The following is a 16,556-nucleotide window of genomic DNA, read 5'->3' on the forward strand; positions in this document are numbered from 1 at the left end:
TGTCTAATCCTGAAAATGTGCTAATCGCGGGACAACACCCATCCTTCACAAGACCTAAAGCTAAATTCGTTAACACTCTCCATCTCCTTTCCCTTTGACGGATTTAATTGACCTGTTAAATGTGTTTAAGACAAGCTTTACAGCCAAACAGGAGGGCAACCAGAACGCATTACAATGATACCCACATTTCCAGTCTGGGAGAGATGCTTAAGGGTCTGGGAATAAATAAAGACAATTCTGATTATGTTTCTATATTATAAAGCCTATACAGTACAAGATAAACAAACATTCAAGATGATGCGATTCATTTATTTGAAGGAACATAATATTGATTGCTCATCACATTTGTTTATAAAACAAGACATATTTTACCTTGTGGTATTGAGATAATGCTCTCATATAAAAACTGTAGCAAAAGTGAGTTCGACATTCAAAAACAGAAACAAAACCACAACAATAATCTGAAAGGCAACAGAACGAAAGAAGCGTTCTGCTGTGTGACATTCATATTCATGATGAAAGCTCTTTAAAGCATAATAAAGAAATGCATCATTAAAATACATCTACTCAACATCTCTTTTCAGACAGTGAAGCTCATATGAGACCGGGAGGACTCCTCGTCTTTTACTGTTGAAAGAAAACGTCTAATACTGGACACCTGGCACTATGGTTAAACTGTAGTGATTTGTGAATTTGCAAGGAACAGATTCCCAGAGCAGTGTACGAGGAACTGAAAACAGTGTCATTTCTTTTGGAATAAAGCAAGCTCTTTCTGCGAAACAGTTGCTTTATGGTTAATGCACAAATGCTAAAAATGGCTGTTTAGTTATAGTTACACTGCAATTCAAGTAGGAATTATATTATCTAACGTAAAACAAACATATTGAATGGGCAAACTAAATATAAAATTAAAAAAATCAAGGTACACACAGGAAAAATGATATCACATATTGCATTTGACTGTCTTTTATCGACTCACACTCTGCATTATTTTTCTATTTGCAGATGGAGATGCAGTATAGTGCGCTTATAAAAACAGCTTTCATCAAAAGAGAATGTGTGAATTCAGCACAGCTGGACCACGGGCTTTAAGTGATAGTGTCACAACATCTCACATTTTCTCTCTCACTCAAACAGGCTGAAAACCAGTTGCCATTTATAACTTCAATTCATACATACTAATGCATTGGAATGTAGTTTCATTTACAGCTTGAACTAGTGCATTTGAATGCGTTAAATACTTTTTTTTCTGCTTATGTGATATAATTGATAAAGCACTGCTCGTAGCATATTACGAATCAAATAGCATTATTCATCTTGATAAATATTGATATTTTTTCTTATCCTGAGAAAGAACATACCATTAGATTAACTACAGAAGTTAGCTTAGCTGAATCACAAACAAAAGAAAACTTGGAAGATTTCATTTTTGGTTCAGGCAATGGATTGAAGGACTAAAATCCAGGAATACTATAGACAGTACATGCACATGTGCTGCAATTCTAGTAAAAACATAGTGTTTACTACAGTATCTTACCATTTAGCAATGAGCAGCACTATTTTCATGAAATGGCTCAACAAGTTACATAAGCTTATTGCTGACCTCCCTCTTTTATATGCATTTCAAGCCAAACTCAGTCATAGTCAAACATAAAGGTCCCCAATACGCTTTTAATAAAACAAGGCAAGACTACCAACTGTGTGCTATTGTGAATCTAACAATTCCTGTTAGTGTTAAACTCCTCTCTATGCAAGTGCTTTACAAGTGTTTAAATTAGGCACGGCACTGAGCAAACCACACACACTCAGTTTGTGAATTAAGGTGAAGAACTTGTTCCAAACATAGAAAGCAAGATCTCCTCTGGCGAAAGGCACGGCAAGCAGCTCCTCGCTCATTCTCATGTCTGATTTGAAAATCCACAGGCTTTACACAGCAGTCTGTGATGTTATAATTCTGCAAAGGCATGCGTTGAACGGTACAGGATTTCCTTGATATATCATTGTATCCTGTCATATCCACATGCTAGCTGAATTGGCCTTGTGATTTGCTAAAACTGATATGGCATTATTTGTGCTGTGAAGATAAGAGGCCAGGATGATGAGGTGAGATGTTACGCTCAGATTAACGGAATATTGTTAGTGAGGTGTGACACTGGACATGTGCTCAGGTCTCAAAATACTTGTAGATAGCTGTGACGTAAGTCATGACACTCTGCCAGTCCGGTCTTTCCGTGTGGACCATTTCGTTGATGTCCTTAAAGAAAAAAGAGAGAAGTAAGAGCGTACTAGACAAAGTACTAGAGACAGCACAAAGTTCATTCAATTTCTAACAATAGAATCACACTGCAGGTTGAACGGTACAACAGTGTGCCAAGTCCAATACTGCACATACAGGAACTTATTTTTTCAAGCAGATGAAAAGTAGGTAACAATTCTATACTGTGTGCTATAAATAAACAGTGGAGGCTGATAATTAAGTGTTTCCAGCTTTTCACCTGCTCTTAGCATACAGGATGGGAGTGGGGGACAAAAATATCCCACCTTGATGATTGATAGTGTGAATAAAATCTGCATTAGGTACAGTACTTATTCTGCACGTCTCTTTTGACCACTATACAAGTCCTCTTGAATACCAATTTTTTGGTATATCAGTATGTACAGTATGTTCCCTAGACAAAGAATACATGACCATTATTAATGCGATGTTCTTCCCGCTATACAGGAACTGGTTTAAATCGCTTACCAGAGTGGATTTGATGCCAACACTTTCCGCTGCTTGGAAGGCCAGCGTAAAATTTCGTCTCTGAAAGCAAACAAATAAACCTCATGAGAGTCAATTTAGATGGGTAATACACATATGTTCTGGGGCTCTGATGTCATATAAAGTGTACTTGCCTTGTCTTGACTGTTAAGTTCCTGATAAGGAATATGAGCAGGCAGGTACGTGTGAAGAACAGCGCAGAATGCCAGCCCGTCATTCCAACTACTGCTGAAGTTGGTGATGTCAATGTTCTGCGTAAGCAACAAAAAGCATGAAGGAACACATTCAATCCAAATATATATTACTACAAGCCAAAGTATACACTTGATTTGACACAGTTTGTGTTCCCTTGGCTTTGCCATACTCTAAAACTAATACACATTACATGTTAAATTCTGCCGCATTCAATGGAACATTTCAACACCCAGGAAATCTTTTCATCATCTTGTGGTTTAAAATTTCCTGTTTGTACCATCTTCAACAACCTCGCTATTTTGCTCTTTGCCGCACAAGATCAACAGTCTTTCATATTTTAGAACGATTCAGCTGATCTGCTTAGGAATCATGCAGTGATGAAAAAAGGCAGGTTTTGTTCATTATTTCATTTTGATGCTCAATAACATGTGAATGCATCATCTCATGTCTGTTTCGTGTCATGTTGATAATCATCAGTAGTGATCAGATCACAGGTGTAACAAGGTTCAATAAAAGGGAAGGAAGGAGACGGGAACCGGCGAACATAAGAATAACTTTTAATTAATCAAATCAAACGTATATAGCCACAAACAAACCACAACATAAATTCCAGGCCTAATCTTCTCTCACTGACGGTCCGGTCACTTTCAAACGGTTTTCTTAGAATTTAAAAGCTGCTTCAAAGCTTAAAAGTAAAAAAATCCATTAAAACCATGAAGAGATTTACTAAGACTTCTTTCAGATGCTAAACAACCAAAAATTTAGAATTTCCAAATGTTTGATTGAGTCATTCTGAAACAGAAATATTACATTGATGATGCAGACTTGTGGGCTTGGTTGTTTTTCTTTGAGTGCTTAGTGATGATGACCCTGTTTTCTGCCAAATGTCATTCAGACAGACAGAGAAATCTAGACTTCCTGCTGAGGAGCTTGATACAGTAACTACCGTATGACAACCACTCTTTACTGGAAATGAAAGATCTCGCTTAAAATGTAGGAAATGGCCTTTCAACGAAATCTGACAAGGGCAAAACCTTCACTAATCAAACTATAATTGTAATTTATGGGAGCTGTCATATATACAGTATAATGAGTATGCAATGAGTCTGCATTATGCCCTACTGTGCTTTGGACAAAGAAGACATTGATTCACAGTATATGATGAAGAAAGCTTAGACTTTCCTAAAACTGACAAAACTAACAGCTAAGTGCAGAAATAGAAGTCATGAAACGTATGTCACATACGTATCTAACAATATGTTACATTTTCTATATTTCACATATACTGTAATATACAATAGAATTCATAAGCACATCAAAACATGACTGTTCTTCTGAAACCTTGTTTGTCGAAAAACACTAGCTGCGTCTGAATTCGCTCACTTGTTCACTCATGCACTATTCCCTATATAGAGAATGCTAGAAAGTCCACTATATGGGGAAGAAGGGAATGAAAATGAGTGAACAATACAATGACTTAATACATCCTGCGTTTGACAGTACTGTTGCGGACATTCTTCATAATGCTTATATTACACCTGTGTGGCTTTATGTATTGTTTTGTAAAATGGTAGTTCTTTTTTACATTATTTGTCACGTTTATTGTAGGCTATTTGTTTTTAATAAAGAGTAAATAAACGTGTCAAACATTTATTTTGTTCCATTACGTTTAATACAATTACTTGTTTTTTACTAAAACACTGCTATATATAACATTCATTTGATCTGTTTATTCTCAAAAAGTTGAAAATAACTGTCAACAAAATATAAACGTACATTCGTGGCATTAATGGTCACCATCCTCCAGCTGATTCTAATCAGATGGTTGATTCGAATTGTATCATGTGAAATATGAGTGAAAGCGAAATATAAAAAAGCAATGGATTGAATTGCAGATTTGCACGAACCTGATACCCCTCAGTTTTCTTCTGACACCATCTCAGCAGTGCATTTCTCTTAGAACCGCCGTATTCACGAGCCAAAGCAGACAGGGGGTCTTTTCTCTCCTCTCTACATGAACCAAAAATGACCACAGCAATCAATACATCTCAGATTCATATCAATGATTATTATGAAGGGGCGATGCTTATGGGTAAATGTAACATTTGCTTAACAAACATAAGCATTATAATTGTTTCTAACAATGCATGGCATGTGTAGGTTGCTATAAGACTGCAGAGAGCCCGTACCGAAGACGGCTGCGCGCCGTGGGGTTGACGGAGGCCGTGGGGGAGGAAGCAGAAAGGGAGAGAGGAGGTACAGCAGATCCCATGGTTATCAGAGAGGAAGCCGGACCTCCATCTGGAGTACTGATATCCCGCTTTGCCTCTTCACTGCTTCTACGAGGAACTAAACAGTGGAGCGAAACCAGTATGATCATCACCTTACAAATGAAGAGTACAGTCTGTTCCCTAACTGTCTAATGCATACTGCACATAAAACTGAAAGACCGTCTAAATCTAGTAGGATGCAATCTGGGTGATGTATTTTGTAATGTATTGTCATGCGTGTCTCCAGCATATTTTTTAAAAAGGCTCACCTAAAATAAACTGAATCTAAAGTAAAGAAATCTACAAAAACACCAATACAGAGCTGATGGGATGAGCACTGTGGTTGAGTTTATCAGAAGTGTTGCATTTTTAAGTAGATTTCAGATTGGCTTGAGCTTTACCTGTGATGGCTTTCGAAGCATCCATGTTAGAAACTCTTTGGAGGGCTGATGCTGGGCGACTGCTATTGGGTGCCCGAAGCAGATGCTCGGCTACAGAGAGGAAAAGATATTGCATCACAATCAACATTTCAAAACTTAAATAAAAACTGAAATAGTTAAATATTACTCAAACAAATGTAGCTTAATATAATGAATGAAAGGTCAATGATAATGAAATGTTATTGCAAAGAAATCAATGGAAAGAAACATTAGCGGGAAAAGACTTAAGCGATCATAAAGGGCAACCAATCACAGCAGCCCAAACCAATCCTGCCAGTTAAAACACTGTTCATTCCACGTTGATAAGAGTTTCCAGTAACCCATCAATTTTCTCAAAAACAAGGGGTCCCATGTCTCGTCCGGCACGTTCACAAACATACACCACCTCCCTTTCCAACACAATAATGAACCGTACCAATGAAAGAACGAGAGGGAGGAGCACTGAAACCCCAGTATGTGTTCATACTTGGCCTATTTTCACACGAGTCATCACATTTGAGGTCACTGTGAGTTCAATGCTGTTCGGGGGTGGGTAACAGTGTCTGGAAATTGGGAAATTTATCACAACGTACCGACAAAAAGGCATCGGTTTACTCATCAGGTCAAAGAGAAATGTCACGGTTTGCTTTATGCACAGGACTGCATCAAAATAATTCTTAGTAGCATAAAAAGTTGTATTATTTTATAGAATATATAATAAATTACACATTGTATGTCTTTCTTTTTTGTAGGCTCTCCAAAACATTTTAAAATACACAAGACCTGTCGAGAAAACGAAGAAAAGCGAGTACGGTTCATTATACTCTTAAACGTCATAATATTTGTAGTGTGTTATGGTAGCAATCGCGTGCTAGTTTCTTGTCAGTTACCTGGCATGCTGATGTCTGTGTAGCTCGGTCTTTTGTCTGCAAGGGAGGACAAGGGTTTGGCGATAGCCATTGAGCCAGGGATTGAGTGTCTCTGCAGGTAATCGACATAAGACAATATTGTTGAAATACACTTCTGTACAATACGTTGATAACGTTAAAAAAATTATTTTTATTATCTGGCAAGAACATGGTTCAGGTGAGATTATGATCGAGCCAGAAAAGGACAGAAATAGTACTAAAGATCATTTAAGGTCTTCACATTCTCTCTGCTGTGCTGCAGATACAGGAATCTGTAAAATCCACAGCGTCTGATCTTCTCTTTGAAAGTTACACATTTAAATTTTTAGGTACTAAGGCCTGGATTATTGCCAGTTTTACTTAAACCTGCTTTGCACTTTCTTCTGGGTTGCTGCTGGATTTTTACATCTACCGAATCACTGACAATAGATCATCTGGAGAATATATTTTCATCTCTCTCATTTTATGTCCTTGTGCAACCTCGCTATCAAAGACAGCTCAATTTATGTGCTCAGCCGATTACACAAACTGATTGTGTACACCAGTGTTGCACTATTAATAAAACTATTAATACAAAGTGGCTATTTTGTAAGTGGATCATACAACAATTTACGATTATTAAGAAAAATAAAGCTGAAGCTGCCTGAGAAATAAACCAATGGAATGAAAACCATCCCAGAATGGAAACCAGAAACTAACTAGAATTCTACTGTTTGATCATTAAAGTAAAAACAGCTTTCTTTGTACAGCTGCTTGTCATGTGACTTGGATACCTGAATGGGTGAGACTGCGGCAGCAGGCGGGGTCTTCATAGGGCTGGGGCTGAGAGGTGTACGGGGTAAGGTGGTGGTGGCGGTTGCTGCTGTGCTCGCAGCGGCAGCCGCTGCAGCGATTGCAGTAGCATTGGCTCCGGGACCTGTGACCACACCAGTAGACAATTTAAAATAAGCCACCATTTGTGACCGCTAAAAAATGTGTCATTTCCTATGATATGTGTCAGGGCAACTTGTGAGTTCATGTGACATGCAGTACCCTGCGAGGCGCTGTCGAAGCTTTTGATGAGGGTTTTAACAGTGGGTGAAGGCTCAGAGGATGTGGAGGGGCGTCGACTCAGTCCCATGCCCTGCCTGAGGGCGGCCAGATCCCTCTCCACTGCATTCATGTAGTTATACACACGGCCACGTTCCTCATCTTGCCTTCGATACAGCACATATGTTAACGTGGACACAGACGCCACATAGATAGTCAAATTTTATAAAATTAAGATGAACATGGACATATAATATTTGTAAAAATATGCCTTTTGTTTAAAGAAGAGCATAAAAACATGCTCCAAAGCTGCCTATTTAGAAAGGAGTTTTAAGACACATTTTGAGTGTGTTTACATAGGCAGATACCTTTTCAGGCATTCTAACCTATGGCAGAAGACAACGAGGTACCTTACTATGTTTAGAAGAGACTTACTTGCGGTTTTTAATTTCATCAAGTTCTTTGCTCAGCTTCTCGTTCTTCTCCTGGGCTTCTTGCAACCGGCGCCGGAGGTCACCAATCTCCTCCTGTGCTTCCGATTTGATGTCATTAGCAATGACCACAGCGGTCTGCAGATCCGCCTGGAACTGACGCCACTCTGCTGACTCTTCCTAAACGTATATAAAGACGCAAACACATGGACAGACAAAGTTTAACAGGAGCTACCACAGAGCTGCACCGATTCAATTTGAGCTTGAAGGCGAAGTGCAGAAGGCTCTACCACTGGATTTGTATATGTAATTAAAGCAGGTAACAAAAAAGATTTTACAACTTGGGTAGGCGTTTAAACTCTGCACTGAGTTTGGTGACCAACAAATGTTTTACTTTTATTAATGACATTTATTAATAACACAAGAATTTTCACATGTCATGTGCATTATATTGATCCTTCATAAAGACAGGTGTGATTTTCCATTGCTAAAAACAATACACAGAGGATGCCTGTCTGTCATAGGCTGATTCTTAGATGACCTCTCAAACTCCTCACTAACCCTGAGTTTGCGGTGCAGGATCTTGATCTCTCGCTCCATGTCGTGCTTCTGATCCTGGAGCTTCTTCAGTGAATCTTGAAACAGAATGAGAGCACAAGCATGAAACAACATCTACAGGTTTCAGAGTTTCAATCTAGCAGAACAATAAAGGCATGATATAAGTGAATATCTATTAACTCTCTTTATCATTTCTTTGTCATCACTGAAATGTGTTATCTTTTCTGTCCTATTGTTTCAGAAAGTAGAAGATAACCGTGTTTATAAATGACTGGCGCCCCCAAGTGATGAGATAAAGAATAATTCTACAAAATCTTGTTTAAAAGGTAGGAATGACGGTTTAATAGCAAGCAAACTAGATATTTATAAGCAGCAATGGACTTTGTTCTCTTTTTGGTAAATATTGTGGTATTTCAAATTTCAATTTAACCTTAAAGCAACAGTTTTCAGTTTTTCGACGGATCCATCCATCCAGAGTCTATGGGTTTTCTGAATGGGTTTTTGGTAAATCGCCCAAAAAGGTTTGTGGTAAACAAAACCTCTAATATTTTCATGTTTTATATGACATAAAACACACCCGCTTGTGATCATTTAAAGCCTTATTGTGTTTTAAAAACAGCAGTTGCTGACAAGTTGCTAAAAGCGATTACTTCCTTTGGCGGGGACATTAGACGTCATCTTGAATAAAAAGCTCTCAAATAATGCAACACGGGCACAAATCTGTTAAAAACGTAGAAACAGATTCAATCACAGAGTAATAACTTACCAGGGAACACATTTTAATAAAGTTTGAAAGAGTTGTCGGAGGCTTGGTGGTGGTGACGTTGATATCGAGCGACCTTAAGTGTAGTCTGTTTATAGCATTGTGTTAATTTGTAAAGATGATCTTGATAGACAAAATGTTTAAACATCATAAACCTTTGTTAATCACAGAGCTATTTTCCATGTTAGCCTACTGTGGTGAGCACGCGGGACGAGAGCCGCAAGGGAACTACGCGAGGCCGGTGACACGAGTGATAATGAGCTGCACGTGCACCGGTCTCGCACAGTTCACTTATGGCTTTTGCGCCGCCCTGCTCAACACCTACAAAAATACAATATTTCTGAGCCACTGCTCACCGGGAATCTTATACAGCGACATTATTTACAACACTGGTAACAGACAATTGCGCTTATCAACACTATGGGGGAACCTGTGAGCAAAAGTTCTAAGGTGTTGCTTTAAAGGCACCAAAAAATGGAACTGTGGTATAAAACCACATCTTACATTCTAACTGATTGGTTCATGGCCTTAAAAGCTTAAAAAAACACCAGAATGAAAATCCGGGGCAACACAAGAGTATGTTCTGCATGATATAAATGTGCTTCAAGACATCACTATACATCAATGAAGAATGGTGATTTTAACTCACTCTCTAGGTCGCTGATGATTAGGTTGTCATGAAGTTTGACAGCTCTGTGCTGCTCGACTTCATCCTCCAGCTCGAAGATGGTCTCCTTCATGTCGCCAATCTCTCGCTCTTTCTCCTGCATGTCCTCGCGCTGCTTTTCCAGAGTCCTTTTCTGCTCAGCCAGCTCTTTTTGCACCTCGTTCTGGAAGTCCCTGTACTCTGCATCCAGCTACTCCATCACAGAACAAAAAAAGCCTTAAACAGACACCTAAAACGTATTATGAGCACAACCACCGGGGCTTATTTAATACCTTATTGAGGGTGTCCTGCAGACAAGCCACCTCAGTACGAGCATGTCCCAAGTCGTCCTGCAGCTTTGCGGCCTTGGCCTCGGCTTCCTCTTTGTCCATCCTGACTCCTTCCAGGAGCTGGTGGATATCGCTCTTATCGCCAGCATTGTGGATGGAGTAGAGCTCGGCAACCTTTTGCCTCTCCTGCTCCAGTAAGGCCCGACATCGGCTCAGCTCAGCCTGGTCACTGCCAACAGTTACTCTACAGTCCTCTAACATGGCGGCCATGCCAACCCGCTCCTGCCGCTCCACCTCTAAGAGCCGCTCCATGTGATGGTTGCGATCTTTCAGCGCTGCGATCACGCTCTGAGCTTCAGCGTTATCCTGCTCGGCCATCTTTAGAGTGTTACTCAGGTGTTGCTGCACACCCAAAAGCTGCTCGCGCTCAAAGCAAGTGTTTTCTACAAGGTCCACATAGCGCTGCTCCAGCTCCAGGTATCGCCCACTCTTAATGTCTTCGTCCACCGAATAGGCCACGCCATGATCGTCCAACAGCGATCGGAAGTACTCGATTTGTCGGCCACAGTGCTCTAGTTTATCGCTCTGTTGGCAAAGAGAGTCCATGAGAAGGACCTTTTCTTCTCCGAGCCGTTCGTTCTCACCATTTAGCTCTTGTGTTATCTGCTGCAGGTCTGCCAGCTCCTGCAGGGTCGCCTGGAGCTCCTCGGATGTGCTGTGCTGGTTCTCCTCCATCTGGTGTATGCGCTCTGTAAGGCAGGCCACCGAGACCTCGCTGGTGTTGCTGCTGTTTCCCTTACGGGAGGAACTGCGGCATGCCGGAGCTCCACCTTCGGACTCAGAGGATGACAGAGAACCGCAGCCTGAAGGAGCGTCTAAAGCATCATCGCTGGAAGTGACCGCTTGATAGACCTCACTAGACTCGCTGTCCAGGTTGTCTGTTGAGCCACTTCGCTGGCCACCTGTCAGTAAGTCCTCCATGGAGCCTGGTGCAGAACCTTCTGCAGACAAGGCCACATTAGCACAGTCTCCATGACCTCCACCACCTCCAGAGGGCGAAGGGTCAGAGCTGGTGGGATAGACAAAGTTTTTTTCAGCCCCATCCAATCTCTGCTCCAGGGAAAAGCCCAGAGCATTGAGACGGTCCTTTAACATGCGGTTTTCGTTTTTAAGAAGGTTAAGCTCTCCGCGGATGGCCTGGTTCTGCTCCTGCAGGAGCAGCAACGTTGACTCAACATCTGCAGCGGTGATCACTGCCGTTGCCTCCCTCTCTGGTTGCCTTTCTTCTTCTTCATCCTCCTAGAAGTATAACAAAAAATGCTGATAAACACATTGTAAAAAAGCCATAAATAGGCACATTTTTTAATTGCCTTGAATGGACACAAAGTGTTCATCGTGCATCAATATTGTAACATAGAAAGTTGATCTAACCTCAGGCAGTCCCAGCTGAACCCTCATGTCCCTCAGCTCACCCCTTAGCTGTAGGATTTCCACGTCTTTGCTCTTGGCTAGACCTAACAGATCTTTCACTTTGGCCTCCAGGGCCACTTTGTCGTTTAGATGTCCGTCAGATTTTGATTTGCTCATGCGGCTCTCCGAGTCTGATGTGTTGGTTTGTCCATGAGAATGTTTGGTCTGGGCTCTATCAGACCCACCAGCTGATGACTGCTTCTTACTGTTGGAGCTTCTGGAGGTTCGCAAACGATCTCGCGAGGAATTCGACTCCTTGGAGACCGTGGATGATGTTCGCTTGCCGGATGTGCCTTGTGAAGATAATGATAGCAATTTTACTAAACAAATCATCACACAACGCCAAAATGCTGAACTTAAATGGTCAACATTTTGTTTGCATATAGGAAAGATTTGCTTATTTGCATCTTTGGCATGACTTTTTGCCGTCACCTTTATTATATTTACTGGCACTGTATTTCTGTTAGAAAGGTTGCAGGACCTTCAGCGGCGGCTTAAATTTTATACAAATTTGATACAGCATAATGGATGTCAAAAAACCATTAAGAAAGATCAAAAGGGAATGTTTATATGCATTTCAGTTCACCTGAGTTGGTCTTGGTCTTGCTGTCAGGGTTGTTATTGTTAGAGGATGTTGAGTGAGCAGAGGTCGATTTCTTGCCCTTGGCAACACTGTTGGTCACTCCTGCACTGTTCCCAGCCATAGCAGCTAAAAGATCATCATTACTTTTCACCTGTTGATCAAAGATGAATCATTAATTTATGTTATTTAAACACTTTAAATAGACTATTGGAGAGTTGCTCACCAGCAGGCAATTTGAGAGAGAGTGCAGTGATGTTACCTTGGAGAGTGGAGCTGTGGTTGTGCTCTTAACAGCAGGTTTGCCAGCAGAGGTTCCAGCTGTCACTGTGTCACCTTTAACTCCTCCACTCGATGCCTTGTTCCCCGCTGGCCTGCCTGCTTTCTTCATACTGCGCTCGCTCCTGCTGATACATCTACCCCTCAGTCTGTGGAGAGAGACAATTGAAAGCACTCATTTTGCATTCAAAGATAGTACTTACATGTCTACTACCAAGTATTTATCAGCGAAAGTATTATTTCCTTTTCCCATAGGTTTGCATGTGTGGCCGGTTGGACTGTATTGTCTCATAAACATTTGTACTGTGATAGAAGTGCTTTAATTTTATCAGACTGGACATCTTGTTTTTCTAGCTAGATCTGGCAACACTGTATCAAACACACTTGCACCGCTGGGATAAAGGCTCCTTCAAAGCACAGAACACATTTTTCCCAAGACTACAAGATGTTTATAAGAAACATGCAAATTTAGCATGATGTTGACTAGTGCTGATAAATCGCAGGTTCTAATGAGAAGAACCTGCTTACATGTGATCCGAGTGAAGCATGCCTCAAATTTTATAGGCGTATAAGCACAGCTTGTCATCAACTGGGTTTAAGGCTTTACCATGAGTTAACAGGGCCTGTCGTACGTCCGCTAGTATTCCTCTCTATAGACTGCGCAAAAACAGTGCCTTAAAAGGCAACAAATCCTGGATGTGCTTAGGACGAGATCATCATAACAATACCAGAAGCCATCTGCAAAAAGAAAAATCCTTCAGCTTTATTCAGCATTTATTTTTATAGGCAAATTCCAATTCTACGTTAAAACACGGTTCCAGGATCCAGCAGCTTCAAAGAAACAGAACTTCAGTTCCGAGTAGGCAACAAGCTAGGGTAATTCATCTGGGCATCGCAAAATAACATCGCCAGGAGATCCGTGCTGTTTAGATTATATCGTGGTGGGAGAGAATGAAAGAACATCTGAAGAACATTAATGGAGGCACTTAACATCACGGTTGAGCTTTAAGCAAACCATGCCACAAACTGCTTAAACTGTTTAGAGCAAAACAAAATCAAAATTTGACGATCAGGTGCAACTCCTTTGACATTTCAAAAATAAATGTGTGGAACAAAATTCACACAAAATGTCCGTTGGTTGACAACGTTCTTCAATAAGCAATGGTTAGGTATTTCAGAAAGACGGTGTGGAATCACAACTTAACCTTCCAAACCCAACAAAGCTCTCCAACGCACAGAGCAGTTCTGCACTTGTTTGTTGATCGGTGTGGATCTTTCCAGATCGCTCATTTAATGGCTCCCTGTTGTCCTCTCAAGTCTGATCAGAGGAAGGCCGGGTCTCGTTCCTCCCTCCACTCAATGAGAGAGAAAATAAGGCTAATATCTTACAGCTGTTGTGAGGCAGGGGGTGGATGTGTGGGAGAACTTTTGCTTCATTTCCAACGTACAGACCCCCAATGGAAAGATCAGCAGTACACATTCCCTTAAAGGGAGAGGCTCTAGAGAAGCACTCCAGACTAGGTTTTTTCTGAACTGTGACGGGAACCATTCTGAGACATAGCATCAGTCTTTCCAGACTGACTGAAGACACCAATATGCTGCTTATTCATTTCAAATTTTAAAAACAATAAAAACCTATTACTATGTCTAGTTTAAAGGGGGGATGCAATGGTGTTTCATGCACTCTGACTTATTTAAAATGATAACCGTAATGGCTTCTCATCCTTAACATGGTCAACTTGTGAATAAACGAGTTGGACGTGTTATTTCTGTGCTCGAAACACTTCCCCAGCATTTGTATAGGTTTCAGAAAGTTTTTTATGAACAATGAAATCCGTTTCATAACTTTTCTTAGTTCCTTATTGGATAACGCTCCCGGAAAAGCACGCGGCATGCTCGGCATGTTTTGTTTGTAATGGGTGCGCACATGCTTTAGTTACGCCAACGCTACCTTGTTGGAACCCTACACTGCATCTTCTGGAATTAACCCCAAGCTGACCTGTTATATACAGTAAGCATTTAAAGGTGCTGACAGAGACTGAACACTAAATCATGGGAGAGATGACAGCTCCACTCCCAGAGTGTATCAATTGTTGGTAGCAAAATACATCTACTGCCTAGAAAGTAAAAGTTTTCATGCTTTAAATGGAATAAAAGAAAGCATATGTAGAGCTAGAAGTCAGTTTTTTCCCTCTTAACCGTTGCATTCTCTGCTGTCAGGAATGTGCAGGATGAGGTCACATTATAAAGTGTGCACTGCATGTGTAAAGTCCACAAATGATTTATGACTACAATGAGGTCATCATAACACAGCGAACCCTGCCTAGGCAAAGACATGTGGCTTCCCAAGTAGGGTTTGAAACATTCAACCCATGATTTTTAATCTGAATGAAAAACTGAATTTTATTATTAAGCGTGCAATTTGCGGAGTTATAATAACACAGTGAACATGCCCATAAACTAAAGATACCAGTGGACTCAGTGTTGCTATGTCTAGTAGGAATGTAACGATTCACAGTGAGCCGGTTGAAATTGTATTATAATATCAAATCGGTTATGACGTTAAATGAATCGCAGTTCATGTTTTGAACATCAGGGGCCACTGTTTATTTTTTTGCAAACTTGGTAAATGTGGATATGCTGATATTTCTTAAAAAAGTAAGTTAGTAAAAACACAAGATCTTAGTTTGTTTATATTAAAGAGACTTTTGTATTATTCATTTCTTTTGTTTTAAAACTGCAATTTAGTTATTTGACATAAAATACGACAATGTGCAACATCATAGAAATAATACAAGGGCAGTTGTTCATTTTTAATCTGTGAATAAAATCGCTTCGCGAGATCAGAATCGTGAATCCCATTGCGTGTTGAGTGAATCATTACATCCCTAATGTCGAGATATTTTAACAAACAGAGCATTGTTTTTAAAAACAACACAGGGGTCATTGTAAACAACTTGGAGTGTTCTGATAACCATTAAAAAAAATCGCATTAAGCTGATTTATTAGTACAGGCTTTCACAAAAATAAAAGACTCATCCCAATTTGATTTGCACTGAGAATTAACTCCTGTGTGTCTATTGTTGTAAAGACTTTGCTTTTTCTATTTGAAAATGTGTGTCTCTTTACAGTTTTTTTTGTTTTTTCCCAGAAGCTTTATCTTTTTTATTGATACTTCAATCGAGACAAAAAAACTAAATGAGTGTCTCTGTAAAGTTACTGACTGGAGCAGTGAGATGGCACTATTTGTTTAGTGCACTACATCATGAAGAACCTTTTCGAGTTGTGCCTACTAGTGTGCTTGGCTATTTGTGTTTGGGAAGCCGTGTGGAAAAAGAGTGGGAATAAATTATTTGTGGCATTTATTGTTGTGGATATTGAAAATAATAAACAGCACTTAGTCAATTACACCGCATGAAACATTTTTAGTAATTTATATATAAATTCTATTGACTTTGAATATTGTGGAATAGTTTTACTCTGTAGGGGACATAAACTTACTTTAACAACTAGAATTTGTACAAAAAGGTATTGATTAGGGGTATGACCAGATCTCCTAGTACGCAAGAACACCATTTCCTACCGCAATTGGCAAGATGGAGTGCTGGACTTGAAATTGCGACCATTTTATTCACATATGCTCCCTAAATTTAACCTGTGCGACCTCAAAATATATTTGGGAACACAGTTTGAGTGCACATTTTGATGTGGTGTGACCTGTTTTCATTACTGTACAGAACATGATTTGTTTATGTAGTTTTCATTGTTTCTCTGAAGCCTGTGAGGGTTCATTCAGTGGAGGAAGGAGGATTAACACCTGATACGATCACTACTAGCACACGTGGTGCAATATGCAAAAGCATACCACAAATCTTTACTAAAAGCCATGACTGTTAAGAAAACAAACCATACATTGTGTACAATACTGCCTTTTGCAGTGTTTACAAATTGTTTATT

At 40.1% G+C, this 16,556-nt stretch overlaps 1 protein-coding gene across 1 annotated transcript in view; it reads right to left on the reverse strand.

The window, feature by feature from the left end:
* Window positions 1-284: 284 nt before the first annotated feature.
* The window catches only part of specc1la (sperm antigen with calponin homology and coiled-coil domains 1-like a), a 31,190-nt gene continuing 14,918 nt past the window's right edge, over window positions 285-16,556 (reverse strand). Inside the window, exons 2-17 of the mRNA XM_079467127.1 lie at window positions 12,583-12,748; window positions 12,327-12,474; window positions 11,702-12,033; window positions 10,274-11,569; window positions 9,984-10,191; window positions 8,575-8,648; window positions 8,018-8,193; window positions 7,586-7,749; window positions 7,327-7,469; window positions 6,536-6,626; window positions 5,628-5,717; window positions 5,146-5,305; window positions 4,864-4,966; window positions 2,896-3,012; window positions 2,744-2,803; window positions 285-2,254 (exon numbers count right to left, since the gene is read on the reverse strand). Of these exons, the coding sequence (XP_079323253.1) occupies window positions 2,165-2,254; window positions 2,744-2,803; window positions 2,896-3,012; window positions 4,864-4,966; window positions 5,146-5,305; window positions 5,628-5,717; window positions 6,536-6,626; window positions 7,327-7,469; window positions 7,586-7,749; window positions 8,018-8,193; window positions 8,575-8,648; window positions 9,984-10,191; window positions 10,274-11,569; window positions 11,702-12,033; window positions 12,327-12,474; window positions 12,583-12,711 (3,381 nt within the window). The 5' untranslated portion in view covers window positions 12,712-12,748 and the 3' untranslated portion in view covers window positions 285-2,164. The remainder of the gene's footprint in view (window positions 2,255-2,743; window positions 2,804-2,895; window positions 3,013-4,863; window positions 4,967-5,145; window positions 5,306-5,627; window positions 5,718-6,535; window positions 6,627-7,326; window positions 7,470-7,585; window positions 7,750-8,017; window positions 8,194-8,574; window positions 8,649-9,983; window positions 10,192-10,273; window positions 11,570-11,701; window positions 12,034-12,326; window positions 12,475-12,582; window positions 12,749-16,556) is intronic.

This window comes from Barbatula barbatula (genome assembly GCF_947034865.1).
Source record: "Barbatula barbatula genome assembly, chromosome: 11".
In the NCBI taxonomy this organism is placed as follows: Eukaryota; Metazoa; Chordata; class Actinopteri; order Cypriniformes; family Nemacheilidae; genus Barbatula; species Barbatula barbatula.